At 40.0% G+C, this 20,663-nt stretch overlaps 1 protein-coding gene across 2 annotated transcripts in view; it reads left to right on the forward strand.

Annotated features, from left to right (window-relative positions):
• The first annotated feature begins 62 nt into the window (after nucleotides 1–62).
• Nucleotides 63–20,663, forward strand: part of PTDSS1 (phosphatidylserine synthase 1) — a 30,614-nt gene continuing 10,013 nt past the window's right edge. The window contains exons 1-8 of one of the 2 annotated variants that reach the window (XM_069005187.1): nucleotides 63–381; nucleotides 5,593–5,684; nucleotides 7,185–7,229; nucleotides 9,355–9,479; nucleotides 12,500–12,658; nucleotides 16,216–16,367; nucleotides 18,262–18,403; nucleotides 19,336–19,448. In XM_069005187.1, coding sequence (XP_068861288.1) covers nucleotides 203–381; nucleotides 5,593–5,684; nucleotides 7,185–7,229; nucleotides 9,355–9,479; nucleotides 12,500–12,658; nucleotides 16,216–16,367; nucleotides 18,262–18,403; nucleotides 19,336–19,448 — 1,007 coding nt within the window. In that variant the 5' untranslated portion in view covers nucleotides 63–202. The remainder of the gene's footprint in view (nucleotides 382–5,592; nucleotides 5,685–7,184; nucleotides 7,230–9,354; nucleotides 9,480–12,499; nucleotides 12,659–16,215; nucleotides 16,368–18,261; nucleotides 18,404–19,335; nucleotides 19,449–20,663) is intronic. The other variant, XM_069005186.1, reaches the window with a different exon arrangement.

A 20,663-nucleotide genomic window follows, 5' to 3' on the forward strand; every position in this document is an offset into this window, starting at 1 on the left:
TCCCCCCCTCCCGCGCCCTGTTGCTCCCTCCCTAGCCGCGGGGGCGCGGCAGGGCGAGCTCCGCCCCTCGGCGCGGCGGGCGCGGCTGCCCGGCTCGGCCCGCTCGGCTGCGCTCGGCGGGACGCGGCGCGGGCGGCCGGGCTGGTTCGAGCCGCGCCGCGCAACCAGAGCTGCTCTGAGACGAGGGGAGAGAGGGGCCGAGATGGCGTCGTGCGTGGGGAGCCGGACCCTGAGCAAGGACGACGTAAACTACCGCCTGCACTTCCGCATGATCAACGAGCAGCAGGTGGAGGACATCACACTGGAGTTCTTCTACCGTCCGCACACCATCACCCTCCTCAGCTTTACCATCCTCAGCCTCATGGCCTTCGCCTTCACCAGGTACGCGGCCGCCGCGGGGAGCCGCAGCCCCGCCCCTGGGTGCCGGCAGCCCCGGGGCGCAGGGGGTTCCCGGGCAGGGAATGGGGAGGGGTCGGTGCCCGGCCCCGGGGCGAGCAGGGGCAGCGCGGCTCCTGCCGGGCCGTGCCGGGCCGGGCCGTGCCTGCGATGCGCTCCCCGGGCCGGTGCTGCACCAACGGGCGCCCCGCGCCCCCTGCTCGGCAGGCCCGTGGTGGAGAGCGGGCATCCTCCCCTCCTTTCCAGAGCGGTTCATCCCCACTGGGTTTCCCGAGAACTTGTTAATCCTTTTGAGGATCTCTGTTGAAGTCTCTACTAAAATGTGTGTTACAAGGAGTTGCCAAAAGTGGGCTTTATTAGGCTATCGAGCAGCCCCGCAGTAACATCACTCATGTGATGATTTACCAGGTGTGCAGTGGACGGGAGTGACTGTTCTGTGGCATCACTTCTGTACCCCACACTGGCTGTGGCCAGTCTCAGGTTGGCTCAGGCGCTGGCACGGATGGGCTTTGCCACATCCTTTGCGCACCACACGAAAGGCTCTGTGGGCATCACCCCTGCAGTCATTCATGGCAGTACTGCTAGGAATGGACAGGTTTTTCGGGAGCCTTACTGGAAAGCAAAGGGTATAGCAGTGCAGTCTGGGTATCTTGCATTTTTTTGAAGTTGTGCGTACTTTTTATTGCCTCCTACTGGATGTGAAGATGATTGCATAATCCTCCTTTAGATTGAATTGTGTAGTCTGTAGGCAGTGATTCCTGAGAGGTTTTGGCTAGGTAGTGCAGGATGTTTTAGGCTCATTTAAACTTTTGTGGCATTGTGTGTACACAATCACGGATTCCAATGGTCCTGTGGCTTAAACTATCATGGTGGTGAATTCTCCCCTTAAAAGTGACCCTAAAATGTTTCTTCTTGACAACTCTCCATTTGATGTAAGAAAATCATTATTTGTCGCTAAGCCTGATACACAGTTCAGTGTGTAATCTTATATTTTATTCTAAGAATACAAATGTATAGTTTTCATCAGCTGTGAAATAATGGCCAAACCTGGCTGAAGTTGAGACAGGAGCATAAGGAAAAGTAAAACAGTGTAACTTCAAATGGTCTGAAGTATGCCTTTTCTTGTTTCTACATGTGTATGGCCCGAGGGAAGATACTTTCGGTGAGCACATCCCTTGTTCTGCTTGGATCCCTTCTAACTCTAAAATCATCTGTGCTCTGCTACAATGTTTAATTACAGACCTTTGCTGCAAGTGCTCCTTATGCCCTCATTTCACTTGCCTGGTCACTTTTCTCCCTGAAGGGCTAATTTAGGTCAAACTTGTGAGTCACTAAGAGATTCTCATCACTATGTTGTTAGGAAGGATTAATGGTACTGGTTGCTCACCTTTGGGGAAGAAATTTTGCCATTAATTCTTTCAAGCAGAGGATGAGCCAAGAAGCAATTTTAGCACTATTGAGTCTTCTAGGTCCAAATAAAATTGCTTCACTTCTGAGATGTTTGTTTGGATTTTTCCAAGAGGACTGCTGGTTTGTCTTTCCATTTGTTTTGCTATCTCTGTAACTGACTTCTTCAGTTTCATTTTCTTCCCTCTGTCTCACTTATTGTGTTTAAATACCAGTTGATTTCTCTTTAACTCTTCTCTATTTCTCCTCAGGTTGTGGAAGGTACACTGATGTTACTTTCTCCCCTCTCTTCCTTCTGCTATTTTCAACTATTATAGGAGTTTCATAAATCTCCTGAATGATATCAGAGTGCTACCTCTGTGCCTTATTTGGGGCACTGTCCAAACCATATGCACTCTTTGAGAAACTGGGGAAGAGGAGATCTTCTCCACATGCTTTTACAGTCTGTTCTCCCAGGTCTGGTCTTTCTGTTTCCATCAGCTTATGGCATTGAGTCTACACTGACTGTTCATTTTTCCACTTCCTGGGCACAAGGCACTGTAGACTTCCCAGTACGGTGTCACAAGTGATTCTTTGCTTCCCCTGTGCTGTCAGTTGCTCTGTAGCTCTCGTGGTCAGTTTGTTGAGTGGGGGATTTTCTATGATAGAATCACACTGATGTTGTGAAGTAAAATTTATTTTTTCAGGAACTTCACCATAGACAGAGGAAATGCTGTGTTCCTTAAAGTCTTTCTTGTCTCTTCTATAATTGTTTTGTCTCAGAAGTATGTGGAGGGTTCTGAGAAACTTAGAAAATGCTTTTCTCTTGTATGTAGCAAGCCATACGTAACATGAAGTCCTCCTTATGATCACTGAGTGTAGCTGATACTGTCTTTGATAAGGGTGAAACTGAACTTCAGGTAGCAGTAATCTTCAGGTATGATGATGATAATAATAATAATCTAGAACAAAAAATGTGTGTTTAATTTTTCTATGTTAAAGTGGGGAATAGAGGGTATTCTGTTTAAAGCACATACTTCCAGTGCTTCTGACAATGGCTACAGCTTCCTCGGTTTCCTGCTCAGTGAGCCAGACACAGGCTCCTCTGCTTCCATCCTGCACCTTGGGGCAGAGATGTGGAGTGGCTCTGGCTTTCCCTGTCCTCTTCTACCCTAGATAGAGATATGTGGCCTTCTCTGAGCCCAGAGGCAACTAGCAGGAGTGAGTGCTGGAGGGGATATTTTGTGGGACACAACAATAGGACTGAGGAAAGTGACAGACTAGTGGCTTCTGGTGTGAAGGTGCAGGGGTTTGTGGAAGCAGGAGTAAGACCTATGAGGATGTAGGGCTTTTGCCTTCCATGTCCCTTGATTAATGGACTTGATTAAGCTGGATTATTGTGTATCTAGGTTTGATTGAGTTTATGGAAGACTTTTTTTCTCCCTCTCCCACATTCCGAATTTAGTGTCCTGTTTTTTTTCCTTGATTGAATATCCTCTTTTTTTTTGTTTGTTTTTTTGTGTGTGATATAATAAGTCACTAGTTGACATCTTTGTGATCTAGTGCTCTGGAGAAGAACAGAAGAGGGATAAAGATTATGCAGTTATACACTTTGGTTTTTATTATTTCTTCTCTAAAAAGCCACAGAATTGAAAAATGCCTTTGTAAAATGGGTTAAAATTGAGAGAATTTTCATGTATCCTCCCACGTAAGCATTAGAAACCTTGGTTTTGCTGCATGAATGCTTGTATTTCAAAATCAGAGTCAACGTTTCTGGGGCTAAGTGAGGAGATGATTTAGCACATTTTCTTGATTGCAGCTTGTTGTGATTGTATCTTTCCCTTTGGCATTCCCCAAAATAGTTTTTCCACATAAACACTATAATTCTTATACCAGCTAGTGCACAGCAGCAAGTTTCTTGGTCCCACCTGTTCTTACCTGCTTCTGGCAAGAAGATTGGGTATCTGTCCCTTGTGAAATGTATCTGCAAGCCAAATGCAAGCCTTGCCACTCACTTGGAATGAAATGCAGTTAAACACTGCAAACATCTTTGTTGATTTTGGGGGGAAGTGGTGCCAGTGTGACTAAGACAGCTTTCCTGAAGCTGAGTAGTACTCAGAATCCTGATATGCGAAGGTGAGGACCTTTCATCCCACCTGGTGCAGCAATTAAGTGATGTGATCACAATGTCTTTCACCTCTTTCTTGGCTGTGATGAATTGTTGTGATGAGACTGTAGTTATTTGTACTATCTAAAAAAAAAAAAAAAAAAAAAATTATCCTCTTGGTGGCAGCCATGAGCACATTCCTGTGTGTTATTTGCATGTGTTAAAAGAGGGATATGGTTTTGCTGTCTGAGCCATCAGAGCTGGAGGCTCTGGCTAGGAAGCGTACTGGATGGTGTACGGCCCTTGGGATTGCCAAGGGAGCCAGAGTTAAGCTCTGGGAGTTGGGGTTTATAGCTGGTATAAACTGTCAGCATGTGCAGCATGGCTGCTGGAAAATGCCTGGTAAAGCTGGACTCAGCTGGTTTTAAAAAAATGCTGTGGGGAGTCCCACAGGCCTGCAGAGAAACCATTTGTGTTTAGTGCACTTTTTCCTTCCATACATTTAAACTAACACAGTGCTTAAATGCCTCACAGTGATGAAAGCCTGCTGTGGAGCTCTTAAGGTTCTGTTTTAAGGAAAAGAGAAATAATTTGGCTAAGTGAGAAATATTTTGTAACTGCAGCAAGTATCTAATGTGGAGAGCATTTAGGCTGTCATGGATTCTTTACTGAACCATCCAGAAATGTGACAGATGCTCTGCCAGGAACAGCTTTATATCTTTAAAGTTGCTGGGAATTTTTTTGTTCTTGTGTTGGGACTAAATAAAGAAATATACTTAAATGGATAAACTGATCCTAAGTACATGAAAACTACCCAGATGGTAAAACTTTGACTTCAGTTGTAGCAGTGATACGTTATGAAATATTTGCTGGTTATACTATGATACTCTGAAGTTTGTTTCTGTTTGTATTATTATCCCAGAAGCTGTCTGCTGGTTAGAAGAGTTGGGCGAGGGTTATTTTGTTAATCTTGCTACCATATTCTACTTGCCTGAAAAGAAAGACCTCTGTCAAGTTTGCCTTGGCATTCCAAACTGAATTCGTAGCTCTCTCTTCTGGCTATAATGTAACAGTAGCACAAATAATACCTGATATTATATTCAGAGCTTTGGCTTAATTGATCTAAAAGCAAATTGATATTTTTCCTTGGGTCTTTTAAGTTGTGCTGTCTCTGTTACAGATTCTAAGATGTATATTCATTATTTCTAAAGACTGATTGTGATCATTATTTTTGCCCTCATCTCAGGCATTTGGCATTGGGGATAGGCAAAGGGAAGTGAAAGGTTTTGCAAGTAGCACCAAAACAGCAGAGGGAAACCTAGGAATTGCATCCAGGCTTCCAGAGGTTTTCGTTTAGGTCTGTTTGCTGTGCAAAAGTAATTTGATGATGTTTCTATAAACATTAAAGCAGGAAGATTTTTTTCACCATATGTTAAATTTGGTCATTGCTTCTACACTGACTTCTAACAGTGCTAATGGCTTGCATGTGTTTATTAAACATTTAACCCTCTTGTAAGAAAGGGACACCCAGAAGTCTAGTGTGAAAATCATTCAGTGCAATTACTATCTTAACTTGTTATATAATTAGCATGCATATTTCTTAGATTTAATTTCCATGTATTCTTTATTTAAATAATATATCTTGAGAGCCTTTGACTTCATTCTTATAATGTACTTCAACACTGTGTTGTCTGTCTCTTTAGGGATGATTCTGTACCAGAGGATAATATTTGGAGGGGTATCCTCTCTGTGATTTTCTTCTTTCTAATCATCAGTGTTCTAGCTTTTCCTAATGGTGAGTAAGGTTTACACAGCTTATACTTCATGGTTTTTAAATGTGAATTACTCTTTATTGCCACTATATTTACTTTGACTTTTATTTAAATACCAGTTTTCAGGGTATTTTTTCTTTACTCTTTTGAATTGCTTTATATTAAGGAACAGTCTAAAATGGGTTGTAGTCATACTGAGCAGAGATAAGTGTTATTTATAGCTTATTATTTATAGTCTGTATTTAACAAGGAAGTCGAGTTCTCAAAATCAGTGTTCTATTTGCAGATGTGCAGTTGCAGCTCAGATTGCTAAGTAATGATGCTAACAGACCCTTAAATAATGTTTGAGGACTTTGCCTCAGTGTGTTTTAACAGAAGTGTAATTCTAAAAATTCTCAGACACAACACCTTACATAAAGCACCTTACCAGAAGATAGTGATAGAAAAAATGGTTTAAGTTTCATTACAATGTAAAACCACAGTTGCTCAGTAGAAGTTCAAGTTGGACAAAAGTTTTAGTAGTTATGTGAGGAGCAGAAAGTGCAAAAATGTAAGAAAGTTCGTGTGTCACTTAATTCTGTGAAAGAAATGCTTCTACCTGATTTGTCTGGTTTGGTTTTTTAATTTTTACTTATTGCTGTCAGCAAAATCATGATTCTTTGGTCAAGTCTAAACTGTCTCACAATTGGCAGTGTTCAGGAAAAAACAGTAATCGTGTTCAGGACAGCTTTGTACTACAGAGTAGTACTACATGTTTTTCCTATATGTTAAAAATCCTATATGCACACTTTTCACAAAGTGCTGCCTGAAAAACTGAATGCCAGAGAAAAACAAACTTTATAAAAGAGTGGCCTGCAGCATGTGCAGAAAATACTTGTTGAGCCATTTCTTGCTACCTAAATGTACGATTCATCTTTAGATGTTTTCCAGTTTCACCAGACTTACCTTCTCTGCTCTTCATGTTAGCTGAGAGGTTTTTAATCTAATAAATCAGTTTCATCCCTGGCTCTAAAGTAAATAAAATTTGACACTGGTAAAGAGCATAGGTATCTTCCTTCTCGCCAGCTATATATGATGTTCAGTTTGGAAATTTCAGGAGGCCTGTTTAGTAACATTTCTTGTTGGTCTGAAGGCTAAGCACCATCTTTATTTGTTAACACAGACAAATTTGTGTGGGATGTCTTAATTGGGAGCAAGCTGCAGTCTGGAAACCAGGTCAGGACATCCTCAGGTGACACCTGAGATGTGGTGTCAGCTGAACAAACAACATGCTGCTGTTCTGGAAATGACTCCATAAAAACAGTGAAAAATTGTGTTCATGTTACCGATTGGCAGTCTTCTTTTTCCACTCTGAAATCTGCTGTTCTTTTGTTTTTCAACAACGTAGAGCTCCAGCTTTTGGGTGTATTACATAGTTTGATGAAGAACTGATCCATGCTCATGCCAAGTACTCATATGAGATCTACTCAAAAATAAATTTTGTGGTTCTTACTAACTGTTTTCTTTTTGTTTACTGTCTATAGGACCCTTTACACGTCCCCACCCTGCTATATGGAGGATGGTTTTTGGTAAGTTTGTGTTTCTGACTTTTGCACTGATTTTGCAGGACCCGCCTTTTTAACTTTCTGATGAATGGAATTGTCATGAAACATAACTGTGCATCAAACTTGTGTTAATGTCACTTCCCTCCCGCTCTGAGCAGTTGCTTATAATCTATTCTTAGTAATGTTTGGGAATATTGTTGTAGTTCCTCTGTGTCAGGATGGTGTAAATGAAATCACCAAAAAGGGATCATTCATTCTGATACTCTGTTTTAATCCTATTTTGTGCTTCCTAATCTCCTTTCCCCACACTTTTCCTACTGTCATCTCTTCCAAGCCCAGCTTCTGCATATACTGTCTGACTTCTAAATCCAGTTGCATAGGTGGTTTCTTTTCATTATTAGCAAAATATGCTATTACTTTATATGCTTATTAAATTGTATCATTGCATAGCATTACATTTATTAATATTCTTGACATGTATATATTCATATTCTTAACTTACTGCATTAAAAGTACTTGTAAATATCAGTTGCCTTCATGGTTTGAAAAATAATTCTGTTAGCTACAAAACTAACCAAGTGAAATCCTGCTCCTTAAACATCTGAATTACACAGCAAAAACATGAGGAATTTTATTTTCAAATAATTTAGGGTTCACAGAATAAATGATAGACTGCACATTTGATTATTTTTAGGCAGACTGAATGTTTCTCTCTCCTGCCACCTTATATCTAAAAATAAGTAGCTTCTCAAAGTAGCTGATTACTCATCTGTTGACAGTGAGAGGATACTGCTGATAAGACAGTATTTGTTAAACAAACCTGTTTCTTGGGAAGTTTGGGAAACACAGGTCCTACTGCTCACTGCAAGTTTCAGCACATGTAAAGTAAAAGGTCATTCTCAATGTTGATACTGTCAGAGTTTGACCCCTGTACTTTTGGGAAAAGGCTGCATGCAAGATCAGGAGCAACATTTTTCCCTGTGTAATTCTTCTCCTTCTGGCATGGTTCATTTAGCCGTGCTTCAGTTCTCAGGCCCCTTTGCTAGATGAAGGGCAAGACTGGTGTGTCCTCAACATTTCCAGATGCACCCTGGCCTGCAGGCTGTGCTTCCTTTAGCAGGGTGACATCTGTTCCCCTTGTGTTTCTGGGAGGGACTGCAGAGGACCATACAGATACTTCCTTCTGAACAAAAGTTGCTTTCTAGCATGTGCTGGGGACTACCAACATGAAAGTCCTGGTTATAGCTTAAAATGCCTTTTTAGGATTGCTGTAATTTATCTTGGATGGCAGATCCTAAGTTTATTCATGTTAATCTTTCTGCCTTCCGTGACATTGCTGCAAGATACAAGTAAGCTTGAGGCTGTGGAAATAGTGGTTATACACCTCCTCCAAATGTGGTCTTGAATATCTGTGAACTTGTGAATAATGTTAAAGATATGCTCCCAACAGCAGCTTCAGCTACCCACAGATCTGCACCTAGGACTCAACTTGTAACAAGTTTTTCTTTAAAAAAAAAAATCCTATTCAGACAGGGAGGAGAAAACTGGTACTCCCAAATGCAATAGTGTTTAATAATTTATAATGGTGTGAAAATAAATAATGATCATATTTATCTTTAAAAGGTTCAAGAAGCAAATTTTCCAGCTCACAAAAGTAACTCAGATATGCATTAGTGTATATTTATAATTATTCTATATTGCCAGAGCAGCTCAGAATTTCCAGGTGGCCTTATTAAGTTGATCTTTATATTGAAATCTGCATAAAGGCTTAGTGATTTGCATTAGTGACACCAAGAATACTTAAAGCAAAGGGACAGAGCTAATACAATCCTGGATCCTAATGTATCTCTTACTAAAGAGCTTCCTGATCACAGCCTTGTACTACATATGTCTAAACTGATTAGTCTGATTTTGTTTTGATTGGGTTCATGCAGTCAACCATGTATTATATCACTTGTCAGAGGAGGGGATATGAAGGGCTGAGTGCTCAGGCATTGCCATCTGACTGGTGTCTCTTCAGCTTTTCTGCATGTAGGTGCTGCATATAGGAATTCATTTGTAGAACAACTGTTTGAAAGCAGATTTTTGGACTCTGTGTTCCAAGCAGTTTTGTGAGTGAACATGATTTTAAAACTGAGTCTTTTTGCAGGTCTCAGTGTGCTCTATTTTCTGTTCCTGGTGTTCGTGCTCTTCCTTAACTTTGAGCAGGTAAAAGCAGTGATGTACTGGCTTGACCCTAATCTTCGATATGCCACAAGGGAAGCAGATATTATGGTATGTATCCATGCACTTCATTGTACATGCTTTAGGCATGTTTTCCATGAGTAGGAAGGGATAAATCTGAATTTGCTGGCATGAGCAGTGCAAGTTTGTTCCTATACTTGACAGAGTCAACAAGTCCTTTGTGTCAACTACAATTTATTTACATTGAAATCAGCTGATGTGAAAAACAGTCTTCTTAGTATTTTGTTTTTTCTAATGTAGATGTTTGGATGAGTGTGCAATATGATATATGTTTGCAGTGGGGTGGCTTTGGATTCTTTTTGGTGATATATATGAGCAGGGATACTGAAAACAGACTTAGCAAGGTAGTTTCTAAATGAAGCCTGTTATGGTGTGTGTCCCAGATCAGGTTTTTTGATGCCACAATGCTGCAGTCAAAGAACTTTGGTCTTGCCTTGTTGCTCTGAGCTTAGTACATTACTGTCATGCTATGGAGCTTGTGGAGCATGTGTGTGTATGGCAACTGCAGGACTCTGCTCCCTTCCAGTCAGTCAGCTGAGCACTGATGCTGTTACCATTGGGAAATTATTTCCATAGGTAATAATCTGGAATGGCGTAGAAAGCCAGGCTTGTTCTTTTGCTTACTGAGCAGCTTGCAAAGAGTTTTCCATACAAAGAACGTTCCCCTTCAGGTGGGGACACAACCACAGAGAGCTGAGGTTGTAAAAGGAGGCGTGGGAGAAGGGTGTGAGTTTTATAGGGAGGCAAACAGAACACTGTGTGAGCAGTTGGGCACCAAGCAGAAGAGGGTTACTGTATGGGGAGGAAATTGTTGCCAGTCTTGCCCTCCTCACTATTGCATCAAATTACTCCTCACCTCCTGACCAACATGCTCCCTTGACCTTGGGTTTGTGCATCTGTCCACCATGGTCACCTGTTGTATAGTGCTCTTATAGGGCTCATTCCTCATGAGTAGGGAAATTCAGTGGTTGTCTTTCACACGTGGCAATTTACTGCTTATGCAAACCAGTGCACAGCACCTTATCAGCAGTGGCTGCAAACTCCTGCCCTGTAGCACATGGGGGAATGGAAATCTTTGCGGTGCAGTAAGCTTACATTAGTTGATTGGTAGTGAGGGCTGCGTGCAGCCTCCTTGCCTGGAAAACCCGATGCTTCAGGGATTGGACCTCAGCCTGTCAGCAGTATGTGTTGTGCAACTCCAGCATGAGGGGTAGGACGGTGACTTTGGGTTCTGCAGGAATCACCTGTGGTGGTGGAGAGGCATGGGCAGCCTGCCCTTAGGATGGGGGGAGGACATCTGGGTAAATGGAGTCCCAGCACGAGCATCAGTGGTGTTGCTGAGCAACAAAAGGGAGCTGAGACAAGGAATCTGTTGGTTTATGAGATTCACCTGGCTCTCCTGTCATTTAAATTAGAAATAGATTCTAACTAGAGGAGGGCTAGTATTACTACTGGCACTGAACCACAGGACAGCAGATTCCCTGACTGTAGCAGTCAGTGGAAACTTGCCCTGGTCTGCTTTGCAATCCTGACATTGTCATTTGAAGTTGGAGTAAATTTTTGAAGCTCAGCTATAACGAAGGCTGCAGCTTGGTCGCTTGCACAGGACTGGCAAAGTTGCTTGGGTATAAACAAAAGTTCAACACATTTCCCTGTATGGCTGGCAGAACTGCATCTGGAAAGATAAGATAGAGAGGGAAAAGCCCCAGTAAAAATAAAATCAAAAAAGCAAGAGCTCTGGAAAAAAACGTACTTTTGGAGTAGCCTCACTGTGTTCACTGATCGTAGGTATGGTGGTGTAGCAAGGAGCCTGCACCTTCTGTTGTGCATTCCATGCTTCTTGTGCTGGCAAATGAGCCAGTTTCAGTTCTCTTGGTGCACTAAAGCTGCAGGTTTGCCATCCTTAGAACAGGCGGTGCACCTTTCTCTGACCAGCAGCACAGGCATGCTGGAGAAAGCACCAGCAGTAAGGGTTACTTATAGTAACTTATATAACCTCTAACTGTCATCCCATAGTAGGACTTATCTGTCTGCTGATAGATTTTGTGTGAAATTGTGCGTTTTTCTTTTCATGGTGGCCAGATTTAAATCTTTCTCTGCTATCTCCTTTTCAACGTGATCAGTGCTCATTGGTGCAGGATTAGCACTAGTTCTGGCCTGAAAGACAATTCTTGGTTCAATAGCACTGAGCAGTGCTGCCTTGTCACCTGCAGGTGGCAATGTGTATTTTAGGAGGATTGAAGAGCAGAGATTCTTTTAAAATGTGTGTTTCCTGTTAGCAATAGTTCAGTTTGTGTTCAGTGGCAAGACAGAACCCCACAGTTGCAGCCTCCTGCTGGCATACAAATTCTTTTTCTTGTTGGGCAGTGATTTCTAGCACTTGCTGTGCAACATGTTAAGAGAACCCAATTCCTTTGTCATTGTTGACTAGAATATTAATTAATATTCTTAAGGAATCTGCTGCTCATCTATGACAAAACAGTTGCAAGTTCCCTTTGATTTTTTCCTAATTTTTTTTTCAGTCCAGGCCTGTGACTGAACTTCCGTGATATGAATGGGTTCTGGGAAATTGCTTTTGTGAAGAAAATAAGACACAAAAGATACTCAAGTAAACACTGACATGAGTAACATTACATCAGAAACTGGGGAGGATTAGCCACTGATGAGCCACATCTGAATACCAGACAGCATGAATGTGGGGAAAGGTGGTTTCAAATCAAGACTTGAAAGAAAGGCAAATAAGTATTTTCTGGAGTATTGTTTGCTGGTTTTATTGTTACTATTTTTGTTGCTTCTCTGTTACTTACATGCTTCTTCAGGCACCAAGGTCTATTCTATTTCCCTTTAAATTAGAGCTGTACCACAGTGGCACCGAGTCTTAATACTGGAATTTTTCTGCCAGAGTTTAGAAGGATAAGAACATGAAATAATGCTAATTTTAATACACTTATAATTCCAGGCTTGTTGCACTGAATAGAAAGGTGTTTCTTCTTTCTGAAGTTGTGTGTCGATGGAATCATTTTGTTGTGGGTTTTTTCTTTTCATGACAGGAGTATGCAGTGAACTGTCATGTTATCACCTGGGAGAGAATCCTCAGCCACTTTGATATATTTGCTTTTGGACATTTCTGGGGCTGGGCTATGAAGGCTTTGCTGATCCGCAGCTATGGGCTGTGCTGGACTATTAGCATCACCTGGGAACTCACTGAGGTACGCCCCTCTTTTATCTTAATTATCAGCAAAGATACAAGATGTGAATTGTTCTTGGAGGAAGCGTGACTGTTACTAGAAGGATGACTCTCTACTTCTCAGTATGGATTTACATTTTAAGTCTTATAAACCAGATGCTGAGTGATTGATGCAGTTGAATTAGCAGACAACAGCAAGCTGGGTTTTAGGTAAGTGATTTATTACTGCTTGAATAGAAGGGAAGTCTACGCCAGCCTATTTGTGCCATTCATAATTTATTTTTCTGCTGTTATGGGGATCATGCTACATTTTCTACTTCACATACTTCCTGATTCAGAGCAACTGTTCTCCTTTTTCACCTTGCAATATCTGTGATCTACTGTCATGGTCCCTTTAGCTCACATACAACAATATCACACATTGTGTACAGTCATGCATTATGTACAAGTGAAATGGAGTTGAGGGATTTTCTTGATGTAAACACCTGAACTTAGTCTTTAAAATCAGTTTTCTGTAAAGCTTGCTGTCTTGAGAATGCTTGGCTTATCTGACAAAGCATTTCTAATTCAGAGACATAGATAAGGATGTATTAGTCTAAAATTGAACTGTTGGGTTTGAAAATCCTGGTGCCATGAGTTCCTCTTCAAAACATGTTTTTGTTCTGTGGCATTGAAGGATACTGTGTTGCTTAAGATTGCTTAAGATAGGGATTTCACAAGTACCCATTTGCAAAAAACACCTTAGTTAGTTATTGTACTCATTTTTTCCCTCTGCAAAAGAATATATTTGGATTTGTTTCACTTATACTCTTCCTGTTCATCTCACAACCCTTGTCTCCAATTTGACACAGCATCAGGTGTCTAGTATTCCCCTTGTTGAAAGGCAGATTACTGGAACAGACAACGTGTTGGACAAGGTTCAACATACAGATACGTTATCACCACTCAAATGGATTTTTGATGAATTAGATAATTCAGGAGAGTAATTAGAAACCTCCAGAAGTTATCAGGGCTGTTACACAGGGATTGAGCTGAGCAGCTCCTATTCGCATTAATGGATTTCAGCCACTTCCATGTTACGAAATGGGAAACTTGGCTCATGCTCCATACTGTAGGATTAAAGTTGGGATGCAGGCAGACCTTGGTCTCTCAGTCTGAAGAAGCAGCTAGAGAACCTTAGAGACTGTCAGGCAAACACCTGTGCTCTGGGTTTTACTGCCTTTTTGTCTGTAACTTCTGGTGTCTTTGCTTGGATCTGACTGACATTTGTAGGCTATCGCCCCTCTCAGGTTAAATTAATTAAAAAGATGAAAAGGAAACTTTAGCAGGATAATGAACAACACTGTATCCCTTGCATCTTGAAGGGAAATTCAAATTTTCTTTTTTGAAAAGGTTGAAATTCACATAGCTTAGTCAAAGAAAAACAAGTGGGTTTAATACACTTTTTCAAGAGTTTTCAAAGGAATTGTCATTGCCAGCATTAGTCACTGTAATGTACTGTAAATGGGCCAGCATTCATTCTTGTTGTATACAGAAAACATTCTTGTTCCTTTTCCAAATCTGATTTTTTTCAATACTTTTAATGCTTACATCTCTTAACAAAAGATACTTTATTACAAAATCATACCAATAATCTTCCACAGCCTCAGTGTATGTACATTAACTGACAAAAATTGTACTGGTTTTGTGGAGATACATTTTTTTAGTTTGCTGTGTGTTTTGTTTATTATCTCCTTGAGTATTGCAGAGGGACTGCTTAACACATGGCTACCTAGATTTCCTGTCCATAGGTAATTTTTCCAGTCTATTTTTTGGATTGCAGTGTTTTTTCTCATAGAAAAAGAGAATTATTTTTTCTTAAAGGAGAAAGAGAGGCACTAAATACATTTCTAGCTCTGGGTAAAATATGTTGATATCTTGCCTTAACTTCAGCTAGTTGTTCTCCTCACTCCATCAGTACAGTGGAACGTCCTCTTAAATTCTTGAGCCATTCTGCATCAAGTATGGCAGCAAAGCTTGCTGAAATGTTGTCTGAAATGTTGTTGAACTCTTAATCTTTTTGCAGTCACTAAGTTTTCTGAAAATAATAAATGAAAGAGTTTTGAAATAGAAAATCTTAAGTCCTGAGCACCACCATGCTTTAGTACTGACAGCTGTTACAAATGCATCCATTTTACTTGCTGCATCTTGTTGCTGGTTTGGAAAACATACTACTTAAAACTATATAGCAAAAATGAAACAAAGAATCTCTTAATTTTATTTTTTTGAAGCACAAACCACCTTATTTCCTCCAAGAAACTCAGTAGTTCTGCTTGTTTCATACATTTTGTGAGAAATGAGACAACTCTTAGTTAAAAAAAATTAAAATAATTTATTGAAAACAGAAAAGTGAAAAAATTACAGAAATTAGAAAAATATAAAAATTTGGGATCCTATGGCTCGATAGATGGTATGCCCCAGGAGCGCAGGGATTTTAGATCTTCTGGCTGAAACAGCACTGGACCTCAGGTAGAGAAAAAGGACTTACAGTGCTAGGCTGGCTTTTGGCTGGTCCAAAAGCAAAAAAAAAATTACTAAAGGCTCCTTAATAGGAGTAGGCTTTCCCAGCACTGACATCCACCACAGCAAGGCTGGAGGGAGAAAAGGGGCGTGTTTTTGTCTCTCGTTGTTTTATAGTGCCTTTGCTCCGCCCCAGTCTGCCCACAGCCCGCCCCTTTGGTCCAAAGTGATTGGTGCTTTCCCTTTGACAGATCATCTCTGTCCACCAATGGCTCATCGTTGTCAGAGGGGTGGTATCAGTTGAGATAAGGGTGCTACAATGCCTTTATTAAAATTCAGGTTGCCTTGGAGCTTGCCTACAGGGTAATGGCTATGGGGCTAAAAATAGCTGCTGGCTGTTAGAACTGGGGTTTTTGAAATTTGCCCTGGAACCAAAGTACAAGTAAAAACACCTAAAAAAGTATTAAAATACATCCAACACATCTTAAAACACTCGTAAAAGTATACAGTAAACACAGGAAAGATAACTCTTATGGTGTATAAGTGGTTTGAAGTTTGAAAAGGGAGCATTAAGTTGGGAATTTTAACTGGGAAGGGTGCAACTCTCTCTTAATAAACTACTTTGAACAATTGAAAACACTGATAATGGAACTTGATTTTTGTACCTGGGCTGATGGGTTAATTTTAACATTCAATTTAAAAATATTTAACTCAAAATTAATTAATTAAAGCACGCACTTAATATGCAAAGACCAAGCACAAATAGGGATTTCATGTATGACACATTTCTATTAATGTATGGTGTATCATCTTTGAGAGGCCAACAGCTGATGATACCCTTATATACAGCATAGCCTCAACAGGAAACAGTGAGAAGGAAACTTCTGATGTCTTTCGTGGTTCTGTCCAAGGCCTTCTGAAGTTAATGGGAGGATGTCCATCAAATTTCAGTGGCTGTGGCTCATGTCCTTGAAGTATGCTGTGAACAGAAAAGCTGATTTTTGAATGTGTACTTAAAAAGTAAATTTATATGAAGTCTGTGATGTTCCTCACCCAGAATCTTTTTGCTGTGTTCTATAGCTCTTCTTCATGCACCTTCTGCCTAATTTTGCTGAATGCTGGTGGGATCAAGTCATTTTGGACATCCTGCTTTGTAACGGGGGTGGCATCTGGTTGGGCATGGTAGTTTGTCGTTTCTTGGAGATGAGGACCTATCACTGGGCAAGCTTCAAGTAGGTCTAAATTAAAGCTTGATAAACATTGTTTTGCATGTATAAAAATAGCATGGAATCTGCCTGTGCTAACAGTGCTGCAATTTTATTCTAAATGTTAAATGCCAATCTCATAGTAATGTTCCTGTACAGCATATGTTTATAAATAGGACTGTATATATGATTTTCTTTTGCAATTTTAAGTTACAAGCATTGATACCGATGGACAATACAAAATAGTAAAGCTATTTGCATTTTCAGTTTATTTTGTATACATAAAACTTTGAGGAAGTCGGGGAGCAAAACAAATTGTGATGGTTTTCTCATCATACATTTTTAAACTAGATTTGGGCACCTTGGTGATGCATTAGTGTGGCAATCTGTCAGCACTAGTTGTAATTGCAGGAGGGGCATGGGGCTGATTGTACTTGTGCTGTTAATTGCCTTACCTCATTACTGACCCTCTAAAATAAATGGAGTACTTGTAAAATAAAGAGGCATTTGTTGTGTAAAAGGGCAACAGCTTATGACCTAGTAAGTGTCAGTTCCTAGCTGTCCAGGTGTGGTTTCTTCCATAGCTTTTGGCCCCTCTCCTGCCTTCTTCCCTGCTAGCTGGTAGCAAGTGTGGTTATCTGCCCATCACCAATGGTATAGATTAAACAGGATCAAGTGCAGTGAATTGCCTTGAGAGATGGAAAAGGAACTCAGATCTCGACTTCCAAATTTGTACCTTGTGTGAATCTCTGTACTGCTTTCTTTTTTTACTCACAGTTTTGTTAACTACTCTAAGAACCATCCAGCCTTTAGTCTGAATTCAGTTTTCCTGCATTTCTATCAGAGTTGATGATCCTTCTATTTTTAGAGAATTCACTGAAAGTCGAAACAACAGACTAACTATGGCACTAGTCTTTATTGTCTTTGTGGAATAATTTTCCTCATGTTTTTTTAAATGCATGAGTAGATTTTTCTGACCTTCAACATGAAGGTGCTGCAAAAATAAGAAGCTTGGGCCCTTTTAATTACTTTTTCTTTTTTTTTTCATTTAATAGCTAGAGATCTTATAGTTCAGAAGATTCTCCCTAGCCTAAGCTCTCTCCAGCCTAGGAGAACACAAATACTGGAAATATCAAATCTGAGTCTTTTTGTCCAGAAGGGCCAGAGAAATAACAGGATGAAAACTGACTTCTAGTCCTGCTAGTCTTCCTTCAGCAAAGGAAGCTCGAAGTTTTTCTTAGATTCCCTGTCCTTTGGATGCTGTTGCTCATCTGAGTTAATATTATCAAAAGCAAGAATTGGTAATACATGTCAGATGAGCCTCCATTAAGATCCCCTCTCAAAATGGAATTTAAATGCTTTCTATTTTTTAACAGTGCTTTCACACCTCTCCAGGAGGTCCACATGCATCTAATGTCAAAACAGCAGGGGTTATATGTGCTGGAAGTGTAGTATTATTAAACTTGTGGAGCCAGCCCCTTATACAATTACTACATAATGAATCTGACAGATTCTTGAAGGATTGATGTCAGAGGGCTCTAGAACAAGGAGTGTTTGGGGTAAGAGCAGTGGCAACATAGACTAGGAAGAAATAACCTCTAGATCTTCCAAGGAGGTTGCAGAATTGCTGTCCTTGTTTCTTTGTGAAGAGAATGATAAACGTGTTGTGCAGTTAGTTAGTTACTGACTGAGGATAGAGAAGAGTGGACTTTCATAGCAGAATACACACCTTGACTGAAATGCTTAATAGATTATTTTTCTGAATTCCCCCTTGCCTGGTATATAGTTATGTCTGTGAAGATCTCTGCTGTTGATCAAAAAAAGTGATTGTTCAGAAACATCAGTAACAGGGCTGTTGCCTTTTTGTTTTTCCCCTTCTGGCATATTCATTATATTTACTCCAGCCCTTATTTTTTTCCAGGGACATTCACACAACCACAGGGAAAATCAAAAGAGCTGTATTACAGTTCACCCCAGCCAGCTGGACATATGTCCGCTGGTTTGACCCAAAGTCTTCATTTCAGAGAGTGGCTGGAATCTACCTTTTCATGATCATTTGGCAGGTAAGATTCTGTGAAGTCACAGCTGCCATAAGCTCACTTACTTGTTGGCTATGTTAGACTAAAAAATATTCTGATGCAATGTATGTCTGTTATTGAAATACACAGTTAAATGAATTGATAATGCAGAATTGGTCACGGCACTTTCACGGGAGTTTCGTGGTAGTTCAGGAGTGTAATTACAGAATCTGTGGAAAAAGCCAAATGTTGCTATATTGACTTTTTGCAATTGACACAGATTTAAAAACTTCTAGACGGTGGGGGTTTGGGATGGTGATTTATTTTGATTTTGTTGTGTTGATCTGGGGGGTTGTTTGGTTGTTGTGGGGGGTGTTTTTTTGTTTGTTTGGGCTTGGTTTTTTTTGATTTTTTTTTTCCTTTCCCGTTGACTGTTGAATGGATCAGTGACACTCAGAATATTGTCATTGATCCAGCAAGACTATAATATGTCACAAATGCTTTGGTGAGTTAAAACTAGAACTTTTGTGATTTTTTTTTAATTTCTTAATTTAGTTTTTTAAAGGAAAAACATAAACATAGTTTATGGAGGTTTTTAATTTTTAATATATGATCTCTTCTGCTTTTCTCCCAAAGTTGCCTTGGTCATTCATACCTGATTTAGGATATGCAAGTTATCAGAAGACCTCTACAGTGTGCATTAGTGTCTGGTCCCTTAATGAGTTTCTGGAAAGAGGGGAAATACTTTCATAGAGGTGTCTAGGGGACAATTTTTTGTAATAGTATATTACATACTTGTCCTAGAGCAGGAATTACTCTTTCAATGTTCAATCTAACCAGCAGGACTATTGTAGAATATAAATAGATTTCTTTCTATGTTTTAGTTTCCATATTAATCTTTGCATATTTTCTGTACTAACTCATTAGGAGTTATATAAGTTGAACACTATTAACCAGCTTTTTTTTTTTTAATCTAGCTAACTGAGTTGAACACATTCTTTTTGAAACATATCTTTGTGTTCCAAGCAAGCCACCCTTTAAGCTGGGGGAGAATTCTCTTCATAGGAATCATAACGGCACCCACTGTAAGGTAATTTTTTTGCTTTGGTGTTTCTTTTTCAGTTTAAAGTGACTTAACTTCTAGATATCCAAGAACTACATATCATTTGTGAATAAGTATGGCACATTTCATAAAAGGCATACTTTTGCCACCAGCAAAAAAAAAAAGCAATCATCTCTTTTCAATAAGATGTATTTCCTGACAAATAAACTGATGAGGTAAAATGTGCATAAACAACTGTGTTGCCATAGGGATGCAGAACCAGTCTGCTCCTTCTCCTGTTTGTGTAGCATCTCCCTGTGTTGTGAGTTAGCTGCATATGTTATCCTTGAGGGCTGCATATGAAAGTATTCAAGTTAATGAGTCAGGTGCTCCCAAAAATGTACCTGAGGAAAAATAGAGCTGTTGGTTCTAACAGCTCCTTACTCTGTCTACAGGAAATACTAGCATGTTGTAAGAAAAGATCAAGCAGTAGCTTATTGTGAGAAGAGAACAGTATATATGCAGCATTAACAGCTGTATAGGAACATGAATCTGCTTTTGGTCACATGTGGGATTTTACCTTGTTAGCAAAGTCCCTTAATTTTCTTTTTTTTCCCCATTACATAGTTGGAGGTAGACAGAATGCACACAGATCTGAAGTTAGAAGCAGAGAATTCCCCGTTCATGTAAAAAGCGATGTTACCTTGGACAGCTAAATGGCAGCCACGAATTGGTTTATTCCTCAAATACTGTTGTTAGTATCTTATGTGCAGTGATTTCACACTACTAATTAAATCACACTAAACACCCTGTGAGCTCTTGTATAGGTGGACTTCTAAGGTTTTTTTTTTCTTTGTAGCACTTGCACACCTATAGAAGTCTTTATTTTTAGCCATCCTTGTATTGTTTGAGTAATAACACTTGTCTTCCCCATCTGTCAGTGGAAATCAGAAACTGAGAACAAGAACTTTGATTCCATTTCTTTGGAATTCCACTCTCTAAACTCTTAAATGTCTGGAGCATAGAGAACAGAGCAGAATGGTTTCCATATTGTTTTCAAAATAGCGAAAAATTCTACTGTTCTTGAGAGAAAAATATGTCAGTGGTTAGACCATTCAAACAGGATATGGAATAGCCATATTCTTTCAAGATTCAAACCCATGTTTCTCAAGAAAATGCAGTTGTTAATAAATAAAAGACAAACTGTGGAAAAAAATTAGGGATGCTCTTAATTCTTTTGAAGCTGTTGCAGTTTGCCTGTAA

Source organism: Aphelocoma coerulescens, chromosome 2 (assembly GCF_041296385.1).
Source record: "Aphelocoma coerulescens isolate FSJ_1873_10779 chromosome 2, UR_Acoe_1.0, whole genome shotgun sequence".
NCBI lineage: Eukaryota > Metazoa > Chordata > Aves > Passeriformes > Corvidae > Aphelocoma > Aphelocoma coerulescens.